Consider the following 23,278-nt stretch of genomic DNA (forward strand, 5'->3'; position numbering starts at 1 on the left):
GGACTCTCTCTCTTCGGAGCAGGGGGTGGAGGCACCGGGTCTCCGTGTGCTTTGCTCTTGGAGAGCAGAGACAGCCTTCAGGCCTCCGAGGGGCCGAGTGTTCACCCCGCCTGCTCAGGGCAGGATTCTGCTTGTCAGACCAGCTTGGCTTCGCAGTGACCTCTTCTTAACAACTTTTGGGGTCACAATGCTGGCCGCTGGCCACGCAAGGAGGAGGTGGCGCCTCTGGCTGCCGGGAAGGCTCCACCACCACAAGCCGTTTCCCTCAAGGTGGCGGAGGGTGGCAATGCTCACATTTGAGTTGGCTTTGTGGGCGCTGGCCGGGCAGGCCACTTCAGTCATTGCTATGGAGCCTGCCCACTTGTCTCTCAGCGCCGCCCTCTCGCCCTGGCTGCTGCGGTGTTTGATTTCCCTCCTGCCTCCCATGCGGAGGTGCCCACAGGGCATAGAGAGAGGGTGTGCAAGTGACATGAGTGAATGAGTGAGCTCGATGGGACAAGAATGTGAGAGAATTACAAAAATGTAAGAGAGGGAGGAGAATATGAATTAACACAGGCTAGGATCAGGCCATCCCAGGGCAGGCACGCGATGTGAATTCACATCCTGTGTTGGGTCCATATTTAAGGAGAGAGAGACTCTGCTCTCAAGAGATCTCCCAATCCCTTGGGTAGATAAAGCCAAGAAATTAGTGGGAAATAATTTATGCTTTTTCTGTCATCAAGGTAAGGTATATTTGAAGCATCCATATCACTCCCCGTTTTTCCAAGCTTTTCCTTCTTTCTGGTTCCCATTTCCATATCAATAAATCCTTCCTTGGATAAATTCAATCCATTAGTAGAAGTCCGTCTTTTCTGACATTTCTTGACAAAAGTTTTCGCAGTCATGACAGATAGGTTTTCAAGGAATGCAAAGTGCAAATCCAGACTGATTCGACATTCCCTGAAATCTGCCATGCTGCTGGGGGAGCAAAGATGGGGGGGGGGATCTTTTCTTTTTCACATCACAGAGAAAAGTGTGTTTTGTGAAAGATCATCAGGCCACAGTAAAGCACTTCTGGTGTAATGAGAAGAACCACATTCTATACCATTCCTTTGGGTTACAGAGCGATTGGTTTCAAAATGCAGCTTTATGTTTTAAATTGCGGACCAATGACTCAATCAGGGAAAGAGCAGGGAATACGAATCTTCCAATAAATTATGCAAAATCATGTGGGCAAACAGCCCTCCACTTCAAGAATTTTAAGAGTCTGGGATTTTTGAGTTTTAGTCCCCAAATTTCTAAACAACTCCATTCTAAACTCAGGTTGTTTTTTTGTTCTGTTTTGTTTGCCAGAAATAGCTGGGAAGAGGGAGGCCACGCTAAGGAAGACAGCTGTAGCATCCTGGAAGGGGAGGCCTGAGGAGGGGGCCCTCCCACCACTGCCCTCACTTCTGCTCCACCTTCCGCCCTCGCAGCTGTCTTTGGGAAGTGCTGAGGGCCACAGCATGAAGTTGGCCCTTCGGGGGTGGACATTAAAAAAGCATGAGCTGTGCTTATTCTGCAGCTCCTAGGAAGGATCAAGAGATCAAGGTCAGAGCAGGGCAGGGGAGGAGGCATCCGGGGCCTAGTTCCAACGTTTCATGCCTCACCTTCCTTTGGAAAGTGATCGGCAGTTGTATATATGATGCCCCACAAAGCCAAGGCATGAGGGAAAGTCTGGAACCATATGAGTGAATCAATGAATGCATGAATGAATGGGTGAATTCATTGATCATGGACTCTTATTTTTGTATTGTCTGGGCCGTGCAGGTCAACCTAGCCATGACATTGCCCACAGTGGTCACTCAGCAGCACACCCCGGAGCTTCCTCTGTTCCTTTGAATCACTCTTTGTCCTTGCCCGCTGAGGTCTGTGTCATCAGAAGCAGTGGTCTTTAAAGAAGGACAGTAAGTGCAGTGACACCTAGGTAAGGCTCAGATTGAGAAAAGAACCTCTGGATGCCAGGGCGTACGAGTTCCTGCGTGAGCCTAAACCAGGTCTTTGGCTGAGATTCGGGAGCTGTGGGCATGTTGGGTGGGCGCTTCCTGGGTCCACCCGAAGTCTGCTTTCCCCAGGGATACCAGCCGCACTGACATGGGCAGGCATTGGGCAGCATCCTTGAGCAGCAGCAGTGATCCAAATCCTCCAGGGGCTTTGCCAGCAAAGAAGGCAGGAGACCTCCCAGAAGAAAGGAACGAAATGGCTGATGCCGTTTGATAATGGCAAGACTTATTTAAGACCCACATTAAAAATCATGTAGGAAATCGCAGAAATAACAGATGATTTGCAGGGAGTTAGGGCCCGCGTATTTGGGTGGCACTGGGAATACTGTATGTAAATCATTATATCCATCAATGTTCTCCAATAGGATACACACACACATACCACATATTTTAAGGTTTATTTTAAGGATTTGGCTCACAACAATCATGGGGGACAGCAAATTTGAAATCTACAGGTCAGGCCAGCAGGCAGGAGTTAGTGCTGCAGATTCGAGGCAGAATTTCTTCTCTTCCAGGGAACCTCAGTTTTTTCCCTGAAGGCCTTCAACTGGTTAGATTAGGCCCACCCTCATGATGGAGGAGAATCTTTATGTGAAATCAGCTGATTGTAGATGTTAATGATACCTTCAAAGGACCTTCACATCAACACTAGATTAGTGTTTGATTAAATAACTGGGTCCTATAGCCTAGCACTAACCACAGTCATCTTAATATTTTTCTTGAGTTTTTCCTTTGGGCTTGAGTGCTGTGACCAGTTTGAGACGCAACCCTTAAAGAGAAAATCTAATCTGATTGCCACATCTGTCACTCTGTTAATCGCCAGGATCTGACTACCTGACTATGAAAGCAAGCATCTCCTTCCTCTTTTGATATTCCTCAGTGTCCCAGATCTGAGCGCCTTCATCACAAAGGAAGGCTTTCCCTATGGTGACCCTCCCACCAGTCCAGGTTCCAAGAGGAAACAGATGGTCCACTCATTACAGTAGCTCATTATGATGAAGAGGGTTTCTTTGCCGTGGATACAAACATACCTGCAGGCTTAACACACAGCTCCAGGTGCCTCTACCAGCATTAGGTCCACAAATGAGATGGCACCTCTTACTTAATGCACTTTGTGATTTATATAGATTACTATTGGTTGCATCTTCCGTAAGAAGAAAGCAACAGACGGCTTATCTATTTCCCTGTGAGAAAGTTCTAGATATGTGGGAAATTCTCATGTGCAAAGGGCTAAGAGGGCAAGTTCTGAACTGCCCTCTTAACTCCAGTCTTCTGACACACCATATTTATCCACCCAATTCACAGCCAGCACCTTATCTAGAAAATGTTCAGCAGGTATACCGTGAGTCATATTTAATTGACTAGAATTCAATTGAAATAAATACTAAATATTAAACCCATTCATCTAAATTATGACTCCCAACTTTTTTAGGAACGTCTTTTTCCCAAGTGTTGAAGACAAATCCCAAGTTTTCCCCTACAGGAGGAGGTCAATATCTTATCCACTCCATTTCTCTCCTGTTGGAAATGGGGGATGATGGATTCCTCTAGGTTCTTGGCTATGTTACAAAAAAGAGCATAAGAACTTGCCAGTTTAGTTAGGTCAGTAGTTTGTTAAGAAAAGGGAGGAGAACTGGAATCTGCACCCACACCTGTGGATGTGGGCTGCTCTAAGTGGAGAGAGTGTTTTGGTTTTGGGGTTACCTTTATTAAGCTGTTATTTACTCCTCCCCTTCCTAATGTGGGGCAGGGGCCCCAGCTGTTTGCTTATCTGATGGGTTACCCCACCAGTTCCCAGGGGGCCAATGGGGAGGCCCCTTGAGGGTACCCAGGGCTTTCCCTTGACCCCTGTATTGGTCAGCCAAAGGGGTGCTGATGCGAAATACCAAACCAGGTTGGTTTTTACAAAGGGTATTTATTTGGGGTAGAAGCTTACAGTTACCAGGCCATAAAGCATAAGTTACTTCCCTCACCAAAGTCTGTTGCCACATGTTGGAGCAAGATGGCTGCCGACGTCTGCGAGGGTTCAGGCTTCCTGGGTTCCTCCCTTCCTGGGCCTTGCTTCTCTTTCCTCACAACCAAGCTCCTTTGTTTTCTCCCCAAGGTCAGCTGTAGACTGTGAGGCTCTCTAGATTGTGCCTTGATCCACAAGGCCAGCTGTTGACTATCAGGCGAACAGCTCTGCCTCTCTCCCCAGGGCTTCTGCTGTGTCTAAATAGCCATCTCTATTCCTCTTTGTTCTTCTTCTGTGTGTTCTCTTCCTGGGCCCCAGCTCAAAACTTCAGCGTCAAAACTTCAGCATCAAAACTCCAACATTAAAAACCCCCAGCTCTGTCCTTTGCCATACCTTTTATCTGAGTCCCCACCCACCAAGGGGCAGGGACTCAACACCCTGCTGACATGGCCCAATCAAAGCCCTAATCATAATTTAATCATGCCCAAGTACAGACCAGATTACAAACATAATCCAATATCTATTTTGGAATTCATGACCATATCAAACTGCTACACCCCCTAATGGGATCTCATTCCAGTCTCGTTCCAAATGGGGTTCTTGTGGCCAGATTCTTGCAGGGTCCTTCCAGCAGCCTTCTTGGGTGGTGGTCCTTCCCTCTGGGCATTTCCAGGCAGGTTTCACAGCCTCGTGTTTCACAGCCATGTTTTTCTGCCAGGTCTTGGACTCATCGTCCTTTTATCTAAACTAACAGTGCCTCGCTATTTGCTCAATGATCTCTCTATTTTCAGTAAATTTAACAATGACCAAACTCCTAAATGTATCTATTTGCTTCTCCCCCCACCCTCACCTATTGCTGCAGTCTCTTTGAATGACTTAAAATACCACTTGGAGGGGTGGTTCTCAAATGTCAGCGTGCATAAGAATCTGCTGGGAGTCTGCTAAACCAACACAGTTCACGCGTCCCCACTCCCAGAGTTCCTCATTCATCGGGGCTGAGGTGGTGCCCAAGATTGTGCATTTCCAAGTGCCCAGGGGTACCGCTGTTGCTGGCCCAGAGATCACACTGGGAGATTCTTCTCAGTTGTGAGCACATGCTGGAATCACCTGGGAAGCTTTAAAAAAATCAGCGTCTGAGTTTTCCCTTACTATATTCTGATTTCATTAGCCAGGAATGGCACCCGGCCATAGGTGGGTTTCAGAGCAGCCCAGTGACTCTAATGTGCTACAGGATTGAGAATCACTGACTCAGAAACCATGGGAAATGGCAGAGTTGAGGAAAATAGCCAAATGCTGCAAGAAGACAGTGAACTTAAAGTTAAACTTTTTTTTTCAAAGATTTATTTTTTATTTATTTCTCTTCCTTCCCCCCCCATTCGCTGTGTGTTCTTCTGTGACCACTTCTATCCTTATCAGCGGCACGGGACTCTGTGTATCTTTTTGTTACATCATCTGTGTGTGTGGCACCACTCCTGGGCAGGCTGCACTTTCTTTCGCGCTGGGCGGCTCTCCTTACGGGGCGCACTCCTTGCCTGTGGGCCTCCTCTACACGGAATACACCCCTGCATGGCAGGGCACTCCTTGCGCGCATCAGCACTGTGCATGGGCCAGCTCCACACAGGTCAAGGAGGCCCAGGGTTTGAATCTTGGACCTTCCATGTGGTAGGCGGACGCCCTATCCATTGGGCCAAATCCACTTCCCTAAAGTTAAACTTGACATTTTGGTTCCCACTAATCTGATGGCTGGTGATTAGGGAGAGGGTCTAATGCACTAGGTTTGCCTCAGTCTAGTCTTTTGCCTTGACCTATCAGCAGATCATATGAAATCTGTTGAAGACGCTTGTAGAAGGTTATTAAAGACTACTTTGTACTTCTAGAGAGAATATCAACTTTTGCACTAGGTACCCAGTAGAGCTACCTATTGGAGTCGAAAAACAAAAAACAGACTAAATTTTACTGTTCAAGTTTAGGAGAGAGGCTAAGGGCAAACTACAGCAGGCCGTGTGTATTAATATTAGATGGCAGAATTTTATTACATCATCCAGGCCCAATCATTCCTGCTAGTAGCTTTTAGTTGTTCAACTTAGCGCTAATTGAAGGCCTAGCCAGTGTTTGCACATACTTGAATGGATGAAGGGATAGATGGATGAGATGAAGCTAAAGGTGGCCAAATATCTTCGGTCAATTTAGGTGATAGAATATTAGGCATTTATTTTTTATTCCCATATTCCTTAGCCTCTGACCTTTTATTGTCTTGGCATTTGTTCGGATTCTCCATGTGAAGATGGCCTTGCCGAAGTGAGCATGTCCTTTCGTTAACCTCAGGAAGTCTCGTTTCTATTATAACAGCTCATTCTTTCAAAGTGACATCTTCCTAATTGCCAATCTTAGGTTTATGTCCAATAATAATCCTAATAATACTAAGAGTGTTCCTTCGGAAGGCTCCCCGGTTTCTCACTTTGTTTTTTCACCCGGGTTGGATGCCTAGCAAGCAGCACACACCCAGCCCTCCCGTCATGACTCGTTATTCAAGAACCGTCCTCGACTCACGGTGACCATGTTGTTTCAGTGTTAGGTCTGCTTACTACCGCACCATACCTGACCTTAGCCACCAGGGCCTGGCAGCGGGGCCACAGCCTCCAGGGACTAAAATCGTTTTTCTCTTAAGAGTAACGTGCTGGGAAGCAGACTTGGCCCAGTGGTTAGGGCGTCCGTCTACCGCATGGGAGGTCCGCAGTTCAAACCCCGGGCCTCCTTGACCCGTGTGCAGCTGGCCCACGCGCAGTGCTGATGCGCGCAAGGAGTGCCCTGCCACGCAGGGGTGTCCCCCATATAGGGGAGCCCCACGCGCAAGGAGTGCGCCCCATAAGGAGAGCCGCCCAGCGCAAAAGAAAGCGCAGCCTGCCCAGGAATGGCGCCACACACACAGAGAGCCGACACAGCAAGATGACGCAACAAAAAGAGACACAGATTCCCGTGCCGCTGACAACAACAGAAGCGGACAAAGAAGATGCAGCAAATAGACACAGAGAACAGACAACTGGGGCGGGGGAGTGGGAGGGGGGAGAAAGAAAGAAATCTTTAAAAAAAAAAAAAAGAATAACGTGCTAATCTGTCTTTGAGGTAAGAGACCTTTTTCAAGTTACCAAAAATAATGTGAATATTGAGTGCTCCATACGGTTTTTTTAAAGGAGCATCACACCTCCTTACCTGGCCCCCTCAGCCGTCCTAGGCAGCAGGCAGGGTTGCTGTTGCCCTGCCCGTTTGTCATGTGGGAAACTCGGGCATAGAGAGCTCCAGCCAGAGTGGTGCCATGAGGTAACTTGGCTAGTGGGGGGGTGGGCCAGGGTGCAGGGCTCTGGGGTCCCATCCCAGGGCTTTCCCCCCTGATCTCTCTCCCATGACTAAGTTGTCTGTTAAGAGCCGCAGGGAAGCGATATAGAGGGTAGGAACTGCAAGCACTTGCCCGAAGCCCCTGGAAAGGGCTGCGCGTGGGGTCAGCAATACTGAAAGTGTACTTCCGCCCAGCTGGGAAAGAGAAAAGGCAAAAGGCTGTCGTCCTGAGGTAGAAATGCGAAATTGCCGCCCGCCTTCCCAGGGGGACCCCAGACTCCTTCCTCTTATGGCAGAAATGCCTTCGTACAAGCAAGCCAGAGTTCTGGCTCATCCCCATGGGGACAGCTTCCGGGTCAACAGGAAGCCATGACCTGGTTTATTTACTGCTGGGCCCCTTCCTATGCCAGGCCCCGTACTGAGCGCTAGGAGCACAGATAAATCAGGGGCCCTTCCAGTCTTGGGGGCATTCGCAGACATGGCTCTGGATAAGGCCATCGTCAGGAGTGGGGACATCAGAGGGAGCCACTAGCCCGTCCAGTGGAGCCAGAGAAGACGTCGCAGCTTCCCTGAAAGTTGGACGTGTGCTATGGTTTTCCAAAGGTGGACACCGGAATGGAGGCCCCCTTTCCGAAGGCCAGTGGAAGGAGTGGCTTTGAGCCTCCTTGGCAGTGCATGGTCAAGGCCCCCAAGGCTGTTAGCAGAGGGGGAGGAGACAGCCTCACTCTGCGCCTGCCCGCCCCCTCCTCCTCCCCTGCCCATTCTCCACCCAAAAATTCTGGGAAGTCTGACAGGCTCCGAGGATTCCTTCTGCTCCACCGCACAGAGAAGAAGAGTTTGCAGGCCAGCGAGGAAAGCCAGCTTTTCCAAGGCCCCGTCTGTTCAACAGGGACCCGGGGGCCAATTGCTGGGCACACAGCCCCGTCCCGGAAACCTGGGAGAAGCTCTGGGCCCGTCAACATACAAGAGACCCTCTGAGGGGCAGGGAGCAAGGTGGTCGGAAAGGAAGATGTGAGAGCTCTGGAAAGCAAGGGAAGAACAAGGTGGCATGCCATGAAGAAAGGACTTGGCAGTTCCATCACCACTGGCTTCAGCAAGAACCAATCTGGCAGAGCCGGGTTTCCCAACCACGGCACCATTGACATTTGAGACCAAATAGTTTTTTGTTGGTGGGAAGGTGGGTAGGGGCTGTCCTGTGCCCTGCAGGATGTTTAGCAGCGTCTCTGGTCTCCACCCACAGTAGCCTCCCTGGTTGTCTGCAGGCAATGCCACGTGGCCCCTAGGGGGCAGGGTTGCCCCCAGTTGGAAACCCTGGCAGCGAGTGGTGTGAACAGAAGGCAGAGCACGGGGTTATGGAAACTTCAGCCGGGACCTTCTCTCAAGAGGCCCGGCCGCCCTGCACAGGTGGCGATAGGTGCTAGCTGGGCACGGAGGGTGCCCTCCAGAGAAGGTTCTTGTTCTCCCCAGTGACTGCTTCTGACAGAGACACACATTTGTCTGCCTGGGGGAAAGAACTAGAAAAGAGGGAAAGGTGAAAGGTAAGGGCTGGTGGGAGGGCAGCATCTGCCTAATTAGTTGGCAGATATTAGCTCCAGCGACCGCATCTCAGGCAGGTGAGCCCATGTGGTTCCCTGCTGAGACACATGGAAGGTTTCAAGACCTCCAGGTGACAGGGCTCTGTAGCCCAGGCCAGGGCTCCTCAAGCTCGCGCCCCAGCTCAGAGCACCTGCCCCGAAGCCGGCCTGGTGGGGAGGGGGTAGAGCCTCGGGGCGCCGTGGGCAAGGCTGGCACGTAAACCCGGCTCTGCTAGGGTGCAGTGGACAAAGGACTATCAATGCGTTAACAAGAGGCCAGGAAGAAGAGCGGTATTTAGGGGTGACGCTGCCATTTGACAGATGGTTGTCAGTTAGCCAAGAAAGTTCTGAATGCTCCAGCTACAAGGAACAGCACGTACAGATCTGAAAGGAAGCCAGAGGAGATGAGCGTGTAAAGGACGGAATGGGGCGGTGCAGGCCGGAGTCCTGGCAGGCGGTCAGGTCCAATCACAGAGTCCGACAGGCCATCGTTGTGACTCTGTGCCGACGGCACTGAGAAGCCACGTGTAGTTCTGGAGCAGAGTGGTGTGATCGGATTTGCTCTATATTTTTATTTTATTTTATATTTTTCAAAGATTTATTTTTTTTATTCCCCACCCCCCCCCAGTTGTCTGCTCTCTGTGTCCATTCACTGTGTGTTCTTCTGTGTCCATTTGTATTCTTGTCAGCAGCACCGGGAATTTGTGTCTCTTTTTTGTTGCACCATCTTGCTGCATCAGCTCTCCATGTGTGCGGCACCATTCCTGGGCAGGCTGCACTTTCTTTCGCACTGGGCGGCTCTCCTTACGGGGCACGCTCCTTGTGCTTGGGGCTCCCCTACGTGGAGTCACCCCTGCGTGGCAAGGTACTCCCTGCGTGCATCAGCACTGCACATGGGCCAGCTCCACACAGGCCAAGGAGGCCGGGGTTTGAACCGTGGACCTCCCATGTGGTAGGCGGACGCCCTATCCATTGAGCCAAATCCGCTTCCCCGAGTTCGATCCTTAGAAAGCCCACCCTGGCCGTGGAAAGAGGAAGCCTGGAGCAGGGTAGTGCGACGGCGGCAGGACCCTGGCCGTAGGGTGGCAGAGGCTGTGGCCTGCATGCCCGAGGTGGCAGCGCTGGGGTAGACTCCCAGATGGTTTGGAGGTGGGACTCGGTGGCCGCCTGGCCATCAGGGTCAAGTTCAGAGGGGACGATTACCAGGGTCCTGGCTTGGGAAGCTCACGGGGTTGGGGAGCAGGTCCCACCTGGGCATGGCACTCTTAGAGGGGAAGACGGTGGGTTCACCTGGGACCCTTTGACAGGAGTGTAAGAAGGCAGTTGGAAAGAGGAGTCTGGAACTCAGAAGAGCCGCCCAGCCTGGAGGTACAGGTGGAGTCTGGGGTGCATAGATGCTAACGGGAGTCGGGAGTGCTGTGAGATCAAAGAGTGTGTTAGAACCGGGAGGCCTGGGGAGCGGTTGTGGCTCAGTGGTTGAGTGCCTGCTTCCGATGCTCAAGGTCCTGGGTTCAATCGCCGGTACCTCCTAAAAAAAAAAAACCTGGTAGTCCTGAGTTTAAAAATTACTGAACACTTACCGTGTTGTAGATGCTGTCCTAGAATGGGGATGTCAGGGGGACCAAGTCCAGATAGAAATGCTTCACCTTCAGGGAACTGCGGGTCCCTCAGTTAAGATTCTAAAGGAGGCAGGAGGGGATAGAATTCACTGCCTCGCCCCTTCGCCTCTCCCCACCGTGGCCTGTCTCCACTTGCAGTTTCCCACCCAGGGCATTATTAGAAAGCCCACGGCCTTTGAAGGGAGGACTGGTTTCTATAATTCTCCACGACGGCCCCGCAGGTCCATCTTTCTGTCTCTCCGGCAACGCAGTGAGATCTCCCTCGAACCAAGATGGGGAAAGCCAAGGTCAAGTCCACTTTTCCTTTTCTCAAAATGCAGACACACCTTCAGAGAGTTAAACTTTAAAAGCAGGCCCGTGGAGGCACTAAGCAGCTGTAGATGCTCCTGGAAGCGCTGACCTCATTCCGGAGCCGGCCGAAGTCCCGTTAGCTCTGGAAGCAGAGCTGATCCTCGTTGGATTTTGTCACCGCTCGAGGGAAAGGCTGTAATGCACAAAGGCAGTGCTGCCGAGTTCTCACACAACTGCATTCCCTCGTGGTTTCTTCTTCCCCCGTAGCCTTTTCACGGGGAGTGGGGGCGCAGGAAGGTCCCAGTTTACCTTGTTGCTTTCTGAGGTCACTAGTATATGGGTGTCAGTTGGGAAAAAAAGGCAAGATGTGTTCTTAAATTTGGAAGGAAATTAGAAAGCGCACATTTGGGAACTGGTGAAACGTGACATTCAAGTGGGAACTGGTGCTTTCTTTTCAGTTCATAGTAAACGGGCAATCACTTAGCACTGGTTGACAGTAAAGAAGGAATCATCAGAGGCATGGAAACAATTTTGCTGCTCAAAGATATTTTATACACCAGGCTCATGTATATAATGACAGAGCTATTTGAGATCACGTCAGAGTACCTTTAGGCTTTTCATTTTGGATAATCCACTTAACACAGAAATGCTTCTCTTTATTACCCAGCATGCAAATGATTGTGCCTAGATACATAAGAAATTTTTTAAATTTTAAGTCTGATCAGACACAAGTTAAATCCACTAGCAGAGCAGCAGTAAGGGAGATGCAGTACATTCGGAATATATCTCTGTCCTTCTGGAATGATCAGCTCCTTGGCATTTTTCCTGAGAACAGTCCCTATGTCCTGCTCCGTAGCTATTAGCCAGAGCTTCTGCACGAGGTGGCTCATGGGATGCACCAGCAGGTGGCTGCCTTACTGGTGAGGATGCCAGGCTGCCCTAAAAGCCTGCTGCCTGGGATTCTGAAGCTTGAGCTTTACCTTTTTTGATTTGTGACTTTGGCTCTGTTCAAAGACAGGTTTCCCAAGGAAGGGTAATATTTCAAACAAATATAAGTCATTTTCGTATGGTCCAACTTGAAAGAGTAAGTAGAAGCCATCAATTAGGGAAGCGGACTTGGCCCAGTGGTTAGGGCGTCCGTCTACCACATGGGAGGTCCGCGGTTCAAACCCCAGGCCTCCTTGACCCGTGTGGAGCTGCCCACGTGCAGTGCTGATGCGCACAAGGAGTGCCTATTTTATAGGGCATTTATAAGTTTACCAAAAAGCTTCTCAGAAAGTATAGCTTTCCCGTATACCCACCCCCACACATACACACCCAGTTCACCCTATTATTTTTTTAACATTTAAAAATTAACATTTATACCAGTGTAGCATATTTGTTGTAACTCATGAACCAATATTATTTAACTATATTCTTAAGTGAAGTCCATGGATTATATTAAGGTTCATTCTTTATGTTCTGCAGTTCTGTGGGTTCTTGGGTTGTGTTTCTTAATTATAATAACATAAATTCAACATAAAAAGTCCCACTTTAACCACTTTCAAATGTACAACTCAGTGATGCTACTTACATTCACTATGTTGTGCTACCATCACCACCCTCCATTACCAAATTTTTTCATCACCCCAAATAAACTCTGTACCCACTAAGCATTAACTCCCCAGTTAATGCTGGTAACCTGCATTAACCACCCCCACCCAGCCCCTGGTAACCTGTAATCTACTTTCTGTCTCTATAAATTTGATTATTCTTGTGATTTCATACAAGCGAGATCATACAATACTTGTCCTTTTGTATCTGGCTTATTTCACTTAGCATAATGCTTTCCAGATTCATCCATATGGTAGCCCGTGTCAGAACTTCATTCCTTTTTACATCTGAATATTATTCTATTGTGTGTCTGTATATACATGACCTTTTGTTTACCTCTTCATCCACTCAGGGACTTCTGTTTTGGCCTAGCCTTCTTAATGGCAAACCTGAGATGCTGTAAGAATCTGCAATGCCGTCTAAATTGCCAATGAACGTTTATACCACATTCACATATCATTTTTGAGGATATTTTATTATATTCTAGTTCCTTGAAAATGGTTCATCTGGCTTTGACGTGCACATTTTAATCCCTGATGTGCACCTGGAGGCAGGAGCTCCTTCAGAATGAGGAAATTCCTTGCCTGGCTCTCAGCAAGGCCCGTGATTGGTGATGGATAGATACAGAAGGAAAACAAAATGTAGGATGACTTTTTGGATGATATCATCCAGGGGGGGAAGCGGACTTGGCCCAATGGATAGGTCATCCGTCCACCACATGGGAGGTCCGCGGTTCAAACCCCGGGCCTCCTTGACCCGTGTGAAGCTGGCCCACGCACAGTGCTGATGCGTGCAAGGAGTGCCGCGCCACGCAGGGGTGTCCCCGCGTAGGGGAGCCCCACGCGCAAGGAGAGCCGCCCAGCGCGAAGGAGCGAGCAGCCTGCCCAGGAATGGCGCCGCCCACACTTCCCGTGCCGCTGACGACAACAGAAGCGGACAAAGAAACAAGACGCAGCAAATAGACACAGAGAACAGACAACCGGGGGAGGGGGGAGGAATTAAATAAATAAATAGATCTTTTAAAAATAAATAAATAAATCATTTTAAAAAAAAAAAAGATGTCATCCAGGGGTCTCAAGCTCTGAGGCCCACAGAGGCCAGGATAATTGGGAAGGAGGAAAGCCAGGGCTCACATACCTGTCAAAAGGCATTCAGATCCCATAACAGTTGCAACTTCGAGCATGCCCAAGAGTCAAATCCAGTCCACCACACAGCAATGCGCAACTTGGGCCTAGTGTGGCACACCAGCTGTGAGCCTGCCTCCACCCCCCAAAGATGTCCTAATCCCCAGAGCCTGTCAATACGTTACCCTACGTGGCAAAAGGGACTTTGCAGACAGGATTAAATGAAGGATCTAACACTCCTACTAAATGTGGGAAAGTTTGGGTAAAATGATAAATGGTAAAAAGAAGGACTAGTCGCTGAGGGTAAAGGAATGACTAAATGGCACATGCAGTGAGGGGAATCCACATTACAGTAATGCCTCGAGAGGCTCAGAGCAAGAAGTGATTTTTGTCTCTTAGCACAGTTATACTGGACACCAGGAAGGGTGAAGATACTCCTGCTTTGGGAGCCTGAGAAGGTCCAATGGAGGCCAGCAAACCTGAGCGACCTCACTGTAGGAGGTATTTTGGTCATAGGATGTCACGATGGATTGGACCAATTGTTAGTGACTTAATGGGACTCTAGTTGTGTGCCAGCATTTTTTAACTCTTACTTTCATCAGTTACCATACTGTGATATAGTATAACACAGGCCTTGCTGGGAAGGTTGTAGCACTGACCTTGATGATCATGTGAAATAATTCTGCATGAGTTTATCACAAGGTACTGTTAAAATAGAAACTTGGCCCAAACAAATAAAGATTTTCTAAAAAGGATGTTGAGATGGGGAGATTATCCTAAATTATCCAGATAGACCCAGTATAATCCCAAGAGTTCTTGTAAGAGGGAGACAGGAGGGTCAAAGAGAGAGTTTGGAAGACGCTGTACTGCTGGCTTTGAAGGTAGAGAAAAGAGCCACAGACCAAGGAAGGCAGGTGGCCTCTGGAAGTTGGAAAAGGCAAGGATACGAACTTCTGACATCAACTACAATTCTGACACTACCCAGGGTTAGGTCAGCTTCACAGGTTAAGGGTACACTGCCCTCACATCAGACACCAGCTGCAAGTTTGGGGGTTCCCCAGCCACCCACACTTTGGTCAACTGGCTATAAATTTGGGGGTTCCCACCACTCCCTCAAGTTCAATAATTTGCCTAGAATGATTCACAGAACTCAGGAAAGCATTATACTTAGGATTACTTTTTTTTTTTTTAAAGGTTGGGGGGATACATTTATTTCTAGGCAACTATTATAGCAGAAGGATACAAATGAGAAGAGGCAGGTAAGCTGAGGTCTGGGCGGGTCCCCAAGCAAGCAGCTCATGTCCCTTCCCCTGTGGAGTCAAGGAAGTTCACCCACTTTCCTACTCGGAGATATTTTTTTCAATACAGACTCAGTTGCTGGAATCAGTGCCCACGTGGCTGAACGCCAGCCCCTTCCTCTCCTCTGAAGTTGGGCTGATAGGACAATACCCAACCCCTTACTCACATCCTTGGTCTTTCTGGAATCGCCATCCCTGACCCTAAGACTGCCTGGCCCCACCCTGAGTCATCCCATTAAACCGTCAGGTGTGGTCCCAGGGCCAACCTTGAATAACAGAAGACAATCCTAGGTGACTTTTCACACAATTCACTCCGTAAATAACCACCCAGATTCCAGGGATTTAGAGGGTACAGGGGTAAAGACCAGCCAACTTCTTTACTCCACAACAGCAAAGGAATAGATGGTCCCCAGAGCTTTCCAGAAAGGAGGCAGCTCTGCTGATGGTTTGCCTTTAGCCCAGTGAAACCCATTTTGGACTTCAAACCTTCAGATCTGTGAGATAATAAATTCGTGCTGATTTAAGCCACTGAGTCTGGTAATTTGTTAAGGCAGGATTCTAAGTGTTCAGACAGTAGGGCCAGCTTGCTTGAGTTTAACTCCTGTCACTTGCTAACTGTATTACCTGGGCTGAGTAATGCAACCTCTGTGCCTTAGTTTTCCCATCTGGTACAATGGAAACGATAGCATTATCATTTAGTAACGTGCACATCCAGGCCTTAAAACAGTGCCTGTACATTGTAGTCAGCATTCGCTTATTAAATTATTCGTGGGGAGAGCACGTAAACCCAGCAGAGTTCAGTGCCTTGTCGGAGGATGCTAGACGGAGGACAGGAGCAGGGCTAAAACCCAGGTCCCCAGCCTCTCATGCTGTTTGGCACCTGCCATCACCATCCCACGGTGGTACTTTCCTTTCCAATCGCATTTTCAAAGTCGACGCTAATTCTAGCACTTGCCCTTCCGGAAGGGCTTGGCTATGTTTTATAACCATGATCAGCCTCGATGTCCTCAGACCCTTCCAAGAGAGAAGCAGCAGACCCAGGAGGCCTCATTTGAAATCACACATGTTCACCTGGGCGGCTGCCTGCGTAGTAATGGAATTCTCTCTGGTTATATTTCAGTCACACCGAGTTTTATCCCCTCCAGTCATGACCCAGAAAAGAAAGAAAAAAGGCACAGAGCCAGGCAGTGTCTGGGAAGGGAATCGGTGGGCTGCTCTGCACAAGCCAGTGAGCAAACGTTCTGCAGAGCCTCCTTCCCATCAAACTCCAGAATGTCAGCCCCGCATGCGAGCTGCCGCTCTACCTTGAACCTGCAGCCTCAGAACTCCAGCTTCATCTGAAGCCCGAGGGTTGCCAAACCATCCCGTACAGGTGGCCGTGCAGCCCGGGAACAGAACCAAGTGTTCTTGGAGAAAATGGGTCACAAGGGGAGGCAGGACCTCTAAGAAGATGGTTCTCAGCCGAGTCGGTAACTGCATTCCAGACCAGTGCCACCGGCTGCTCAGTGGTAATCGCAGGTCTCCTCCTCCTGGGTGAGAAAGCCATCGTAAAATGGCTTTAGCGACCACGGAGCCCAAATTGGGAAGCGGATTTGGCTCAACGGATAGAGTGTCCACTTACCACATGGGAGATCCAGGGTTCAAACCCAGAGTCTCCTGACCCATGTGGAGCTGGCCCATGCGCAGTGCTGACGTGTGCAAGAGTGCCCTGCCATGCAGGGGTTGCTCCCGCGAAGGGGAGCCCCACGCGCAAGGAGTGCGCCCCGTAAGGAGAGCCGCCCAGCGCGAAAGAAAAGTGCAGCCTGCCCAGGAGTGGCGCCGCACACACGGAGACCCAACGCAGCAAGATGACGCAACAAAGAGAGACACAGATTCCCAGTGCTGCTGACAAGAATATAAGCGGACACAGAAAAACACACAGCAAATGGACACAGAGAGCACAAAACTGGGGGCAGGAGGAGGGCAGGGAATAGGAGATAAATAAGTGAAAAATAAATCTTAAAAAAAAAAAGAGAGACCACGGAGCCCAAATTAATGAATTGCCAGAGACACAGCCCTTGTAAATGGAAATAAATTACACCTTGATGGGCTGTTTTGAGGGGAAGATGAGTACTAAATGTGAAAATGTTCTCATAAACTTAAAAGCACTTTGGAATACAAATTCCAGAGTGCCACAGATTTTCCAGACAAGTATCTGACTAAAAATTCTCTTACCACTGAGGCCCACATTCCATACATTTAGCCTGATGATACTGGGGTGTCACAGAACGGAGGGTTTTCTTGCCCGGGTTAGTCAAGAGAAACGCAAACGATGGAGACATTGAATTTGAAATGTTTCCATTTGGGGACACCATGGACTTTGTATTTTCGCTCCAGGCTCTCTCTCCAGAGTCCATGACTTGGACATCTTGCCAGCAGTGGACATGCATTGCTCATATTTGGGGAGGGTCCACAGCTTTGACCGGATCAGTCCTTTCTACCTGTAGGTCCCAAGGGAGAACTCGCAGAAGCCAAAAATTCCTTCCAGGATGTTCTCAGCCCACACACACCTCATCCCAACAGAATGCTGGATAATTGCAGGGTTCTCAGATCCTTACCAAGGACTTCAAAAACTACAGCTGTCCCTGTTCATGTTGATGGTTCCTGGGACTGCATTTAGGCCTGAAGTATGTGGTTCTGCCCCTTGGGGCCCTTCACATTCTCTGCTTCTGTCACCCTGTGCCCGCCCCCTTGCCCACCCCACCCCATTGCATCATAGCAAGTTCATGTCCTTGCTGTGATGTTTCACTTGCCATGGCTAAATCACGGGCCCAGCCACAAGCGTGTCAGTTCTGCCCCGTTCCTCGGGCATTCCGTGGTCTACTAAGGCTCCGGGGGCGATGGGTGGGGACAAGAAGAAGAGCAGCCATTGTCCTCTGCAGATGAGCCACGCTCTCCCGCGTCTTCCCGAGCCACAAGCCTCTCTATGTTCTCACTAGGTCCCAGCAGGCATGGCCAGAAGCGGGCGCTCACCCCGGGGGGTGGGGGAGGAAGGCAGAGGCCACCGGCCCGAAGCTAGGAGGCCACCAGGAAAGAAAGGGATTTCTGTGAAGCGAAGAGGCCGGTCTTAAGTTAGCGCGCCCCTGCCCGGAGGGCACCGGGAGGCCGGGCTGGGAGGGCCGGGGAGGAGGAGGGTCAGCTGGGCGTGAAGTGACGTATTGTGCCTTTCCTGGCGCTGAAATTGAGGAACTGTGAGGAGGCGTTGTTGGTGAGAGTCCCCTCTCGCGGGGGCCGGGATGGAACCGGATCGCCAGCCTCGGAGTCTTGTCTCGCGTTTCTACGAGCGCCGGGGAGATTAATGACCCGAGGAGGCTATGATATGGTTCAGAAACTTTTCCTGAATTTTTTCCGCAGGCGGCTGAGCCAGAGGCCAACTGCCGAGGAATTGGAGCAGAGGAACATCTTGAAACGTGAGTGACTCAAACCCAGATCCGCCGCTGATGTTTCGTGGTGTCTTGAGTTAGTGTTTAATTGTAGGTTGGGAGGTAGAAAATTCTGCCTGAGTAGAAATGATGGAGAAGGTCTGCCTTGGACGGCGTCCTCGCCTTTGTGAGAGCACCAAAGAGAAGTCAAATTCTAATCCACTTTACTCATTAGACATTCACAAACTGCAAGCAGAACCTTCCCTATAGAAAAGCTGTCAAGAAAGCTTAAACATTGGGGTGAAAGAACTTCTTATTAAATGGTTTTTTTGCGGGGGATGAGGGTCAACTCTGAACCAAAATTGGCTTAAAAACGAAGCATACTGTATTGATTGCTGAAAGGGCAATCGCACTTGAACCTGGGAAGAAAAACAGGATTTTCCCCCGCAGCCATTGGTAAAATTTCCTATCCCTTTGAACGTTAAAGTCTAGGAAAGCACTTCCGAATCAAAGTGCAGTGTGTCAATCAGGATTTCCACAGCTGCCCTGATGCTGTAATTCCAGAAAAAATCTGGCATTCTGGTCATAGAAAAAATAAGCATCTCATTCAGTTTAGGACTCAGATATTTGAATATGTACAGAAAACCCACGTGGTGCTAAAAATATATATAACAAAGGCAATATTAAAATAAATCAAGCATTTTGAGGACAACAGTATGCTCAATTTAGGGGTAGATAATACTTAGAAAATAAAACCAGTCCACTTGAACACACACGCCCCTCCTAATTTCTCTCCAAAGATGAGAAATGTATAGTTTTATGGAAGTGTGTGTGTCTGTGTCTGTGCGTGTCCATGTGTCTGTGTGTGTTGGCTTGTAAAAATCAAAGTTTGGGTGACTGATAATTTCCACTCAAATGGAAATGTTCTTAGTTCTTAATTTTACTACCCCACTCACCCCACCCACCCCACCTTATGATCTTATGACTTGGTCAGCTCTGGTTTGCTGAGGATAAGCTGTTCAATTTCCTCCCGAAGAAGCCGGGGGGTATGTCCCCTGCAGCCCCCTGTTTTCAAGGGCTGAGGTTTGGGGAAAGAGGCGCTCTAAACCAGCCAGCTCACCTTCGGCATCTCACAGTTAGGTTTTAATTGCCATTTACTTGGTGACCAGGAAGCCCAAGGGGCTTAGAACCAGGCGATCACACAAGGGCTTCCATTCTATTCTGTTTCCTATTTCCTTGTCCTTTTCCTATTCAGATAGCTACAAATTCAAGAGCCGCTTTGGCCAAATTCAAACACAATCACTTTGTGGTTTCCAAGTTTTTCTCAAGCAAGGTTCTTTTTTCCCCTAGGCAACAATACCTAAGTTCCAGAACTTTGTTTTCTTTTTCTCTCTCTCTCTTTTTTTTTTCAAAGCTGCTTTGGTCATGAAACAAGAAATGTTCCGTCTTCTGTCCTTCGAGGAGCTCCTCTCTGGGGGTGGTGGGGAGGGTCGTAAGGTGGTCACGGCTCTGGGATGGCCCGGCCAGCGCCCTGGGCTGACCCCAGCCCTGCCCCGCTGGCCCCGCGGGCGCTGGCCCCTGCCCCGTCCCGGCAGCCAGCCAGCACTGGGCACGTCCGAGCACACAATGGGCGCACGCTGATGGGGGGCCCCGGGCCAGTGACATCACGGGCCCTTCCTGGCCTCGTCCCGCTTGCCAGGTGGGGTGGTATTGGTAACCTCTTTCTGAGAATCCATGACACTGGGTTTGTAAATTGCTTTAAACTAAATCGTAGGGGATAGCACGTGGCCCTGCCCCTCGGAGGGACCCGGGAAAGCCGCGTTGGAGAGGAAGTTTCCAGACTCTGACTCAGCTTCCTGACTCACACCTGGTGTGCGGGGCCAGTGGTCAGGAGCTGGGCCTGGCCTGGCCGGAGTGTGCCATGGAATAAGGCAGCGTGTCCTAGTGAGGAAACAGCCGGGCTCTTCCTCACCAGCCCCTGGGGCTCAGACCAGCCTCTCAGTTTCCCCAGGTTTCCACGTGTCTAAGCCCCCAGCGGTAGATGAGGTGGTGTCTGGGGCCCCCTCGTGACCCTGATGTTGTGAGCCCTTCCATTTTAACCAGGTGCCCTCGAGCTACCTCCTGGGCTCTCCTTCCTGCCACCTGCAGACGCAGCTGCCCGGGTGGGGTCTCCCTTCTTCCACGTCTTGCTGTCTGGTCCCCGTTTACCTCTGATAGATTAATTCATACTAAGATATTACTGGCTGACCGGTTTAAAGTGTCTATATCCGAGAGAAACTTGTATTTTTAAAGCAGGGGGAGGGGGGGACTCCAGGAGATAGAATCTTTGAGTCCAAAGACAACAGCTCTGAAGGTGAAGATTTCAGGCACTGGGAGGCAAGATGGAGTGGGGAGGGCGCTGGTGCCACCCCATCCCGCCGCGCCCTGTGGGCATTTCTTGTTCTGCTTCTATACAAGGTCCTGATCTCCGAATGAAGCCCCTGAGGGTCTCAGGGGCCTGAACTCCGCTCTGGTAGGGGGACCTTTAGCATAACAGGTGGCCCAGAAGGGCAGGAAGCACAGTTTCTCAGATAATCCACAGGGATCTCTGTCTTCTAAAGCCCTGTCCCTATATGGACCGTCAGGGGTCCCCGCTCAGTTACAAGTGTGCGCTATGACACGCCGATTAAGTTACTGAAACGTAATCTCACAACAGTGATTTCCAAGTGGAAGACTGCGTGCCTGGGGTACGCTTACACGCCCTGGGTCCCTGTCCACCTGAAATGGCTATTTTTCACAAACAGTGCCACTCTGAACGCCAGTGGATGAGAATCAGGGCTGCTCTCCATGATTTTCTCCACGTTAGACAATCCCACGCTTGCTGTTCTGTATCCCCCCACCCCAAAGCCCACCCAAAGTCATTCAGTAGGTTTTAAAGAAGGAAGCCCAAATGTTCTGCCCTTCAAGTCTCTGTTCCCTTCCCCAGACCCTCTTACCGACGGCTCTTTAAAAATCTGATGACTAAATCACCCCACGTAGTAAGCCGGGAACCTTTAGGCTCGGAAGTCTCCTCGGCTCCTTAAGAGTCCAAATGCAGGCAATTGTACCCCACACTCTGGCCTCCCACATCCTCTGTGGACTTCTTGGAAGATTCAAAGAATTAATGGAATCAGGGCTTGCGAAAGGTGAGCATTTTGAAATCCCTCAGGCGCAGCCAGCCTGGCCAGGGCCTTAGCTGGGCCAGCTGCTTCTGCAGCAGATGGTGACGCGCCCTGGGGCCAGCCCGGCCACATCACAATGCGCCCCCTCCAATCCCTGGGAGGCCTGAGGCTGGCCCAAGGAAGGGCGCCTGGGGCCCTGGTGTCTCTGCTCACTGCACTGCCACCCTTTTAAGACCTGCCTCCTCGACTTGTGGTCTCCCAACCCAGAGCCTCTGCCTGGGGCCTCGGAACCTGATGTGACTTAGCACAGGGAAAAGAGCGCCCCTAAAAACCAGGCAAGCAGTTTGGAAAACCTCCCCACGGGCAGAAGCATGGCCCAGGAAGGGGCTCTCGCTTCCCCTTTGCAAGCTGCATTGCTTGGCCCCGCGCTAGCAGAGGTTCTGAGGATGCACCTGGCCCGACACTGTTGGCCCCAGTCTAAACATCTCCCTTATTTCTTTCAGCTCGGAATGAACAAGAGGAACAAGAGGAGAAGAGAGAGATCAAGAGGAGGCTAACTCGAAAGGTGAGAGGGTGCCCCAGGCCGAGGAGTTGGGACCCCAGGGAGCCGTCACCCTCCACCCCTTGCTCCCCTCCCCCTCCTCAGTGGCCGGGACTGGAAGCCACGTGGTTCTGCTCCCCTGGGTCAGAACTGCAGGGCTCGTCCTCCACAAGACCTCCCAGGGGACGGTGGCCCGTGCAGCCTTGGGTTGGGTTTGTAACATGCTTCGTTGCTTGAATTCGCCGCACCCACCTAACCCACCTCCCCCCCCCCAAACTTGTTGGCATTTGCATTAGATTTCCTCTTGCAGTGCATATTTTGTTTTTAAAAATTCACTGTAGCCCCATCAAACAATTGGAAATTCATTCTCAAAATCAGTAGTCTAAAGAGAACACGGTTATTTGCTATGACCCTGAGAAAGTGTGGATTTCTCTTTCCTCCCGGGATATCCTATTCCTTGCCTATTAATTAAGAACATTTGCCTTTATTGTTCTAAATCCAAATTGAATAACTGAATCAGGAAAATGCCCAAAGTACTGAAAATTTAATGATGGTGTTTGAAATGCCCCAGGTTGAAGTATCTGATAAGAAATACCTAGTTCAATATGTCATAAAGCAAACAGCAGGCGGCAGGTGTGTTCAAGCTATGGCTGATGGGGATCCCCACAGAGGACGAGGGGTGAGCCAAATCTCCACCCCATTTTTCTGGCACCACACTGTGCTGTCATTTACACTGAAATGCAGTCGAGAGGGAGCTGCGCCTGCATTTTCGGGAATTTGGATTTATTTCTAACTCCAAAAATAGCTGATTTGGCAATGCGATATCAATGCAAATGGATCTCATTCTATATGGGTGGCCTCTTTACAAAATCGACTCTTCCTTGAGGCACTTTTTTGATGATCTTATAAGTTTGAGTAACCAACAGCACAGCACGCAAGATACAATACTACATTTTGTCTGACCAGCATGTTTTTAATCAGTCTCCAGCAGTGACCGTCTTGAGGGAAAGTTACTCAAATCTTGGGGACAATTAAGAGGCCCATTAAAATCAATTTTGAAAAGGTTTATTAGTGGAGGTTCTCTCTAGGAATGTAATGCAAAGGAAGAGAATCCGAAGCCCTGAAATATAGCAGTTATGGAAGGAGAGGCTTTGTCTTTCTCCATACTTTTCCTTCCCTTATAGCAACCCAAACATCCGCCCAGTGGTGAGCCAAATACCAACCCATTAAAAGGAGTAGGATAAAGAAGCGCCTGCAAGATCGGGGGACCCCAGTGGAGACTAGGACAAAAGCTTGGTTCGCTCACCTCCACCAGCTGCTCTCACCCTCATCAAAACCCGAGTCTCCACCTCCTAGGCCCCCCATCTTTGAACATTGGGCGTGCTTTTT

The 23,278-nt window shown here is 49.8% G+C and overlaps 1 protein-coding gene across 1 annotated transcript in view; it reads left to right on the plus strand.

Annotated features, from left to right (window-relative positions):
• PHACTR1 (phosphatase and actin regulator 1) overlaps positions 1-23,278 on the plus strand; it is a 604,691-nt gene that overhangs the window by 572,093 nt on the left and 9,320 nt on the right. Inside the window, 2 exon segments of the mRNA XM_058285234.1 lie at positions 18,201-18,256; positions 21,852-21,913. Of these exon segments, the coding sequence (XP_058141217.1) occupies positions 18,201-18,256; positions 21,852-21,913 (118 nt within the window).

Source organism: Dasypus novemcinctus, chromosome 22 (genome assembly GCF_030445035.2).
Source record: "Dasypus novemcinctus isolate mDasNov1 chromosome 22, mDasNov1.1.hap2, whole genome shotgun sequence".
NCBI lineage: Eukaryota > Metazoa > Chordata > Mammalia > Cingulata > Dasypodidae > Dasypus > Dasypus novemcinctus.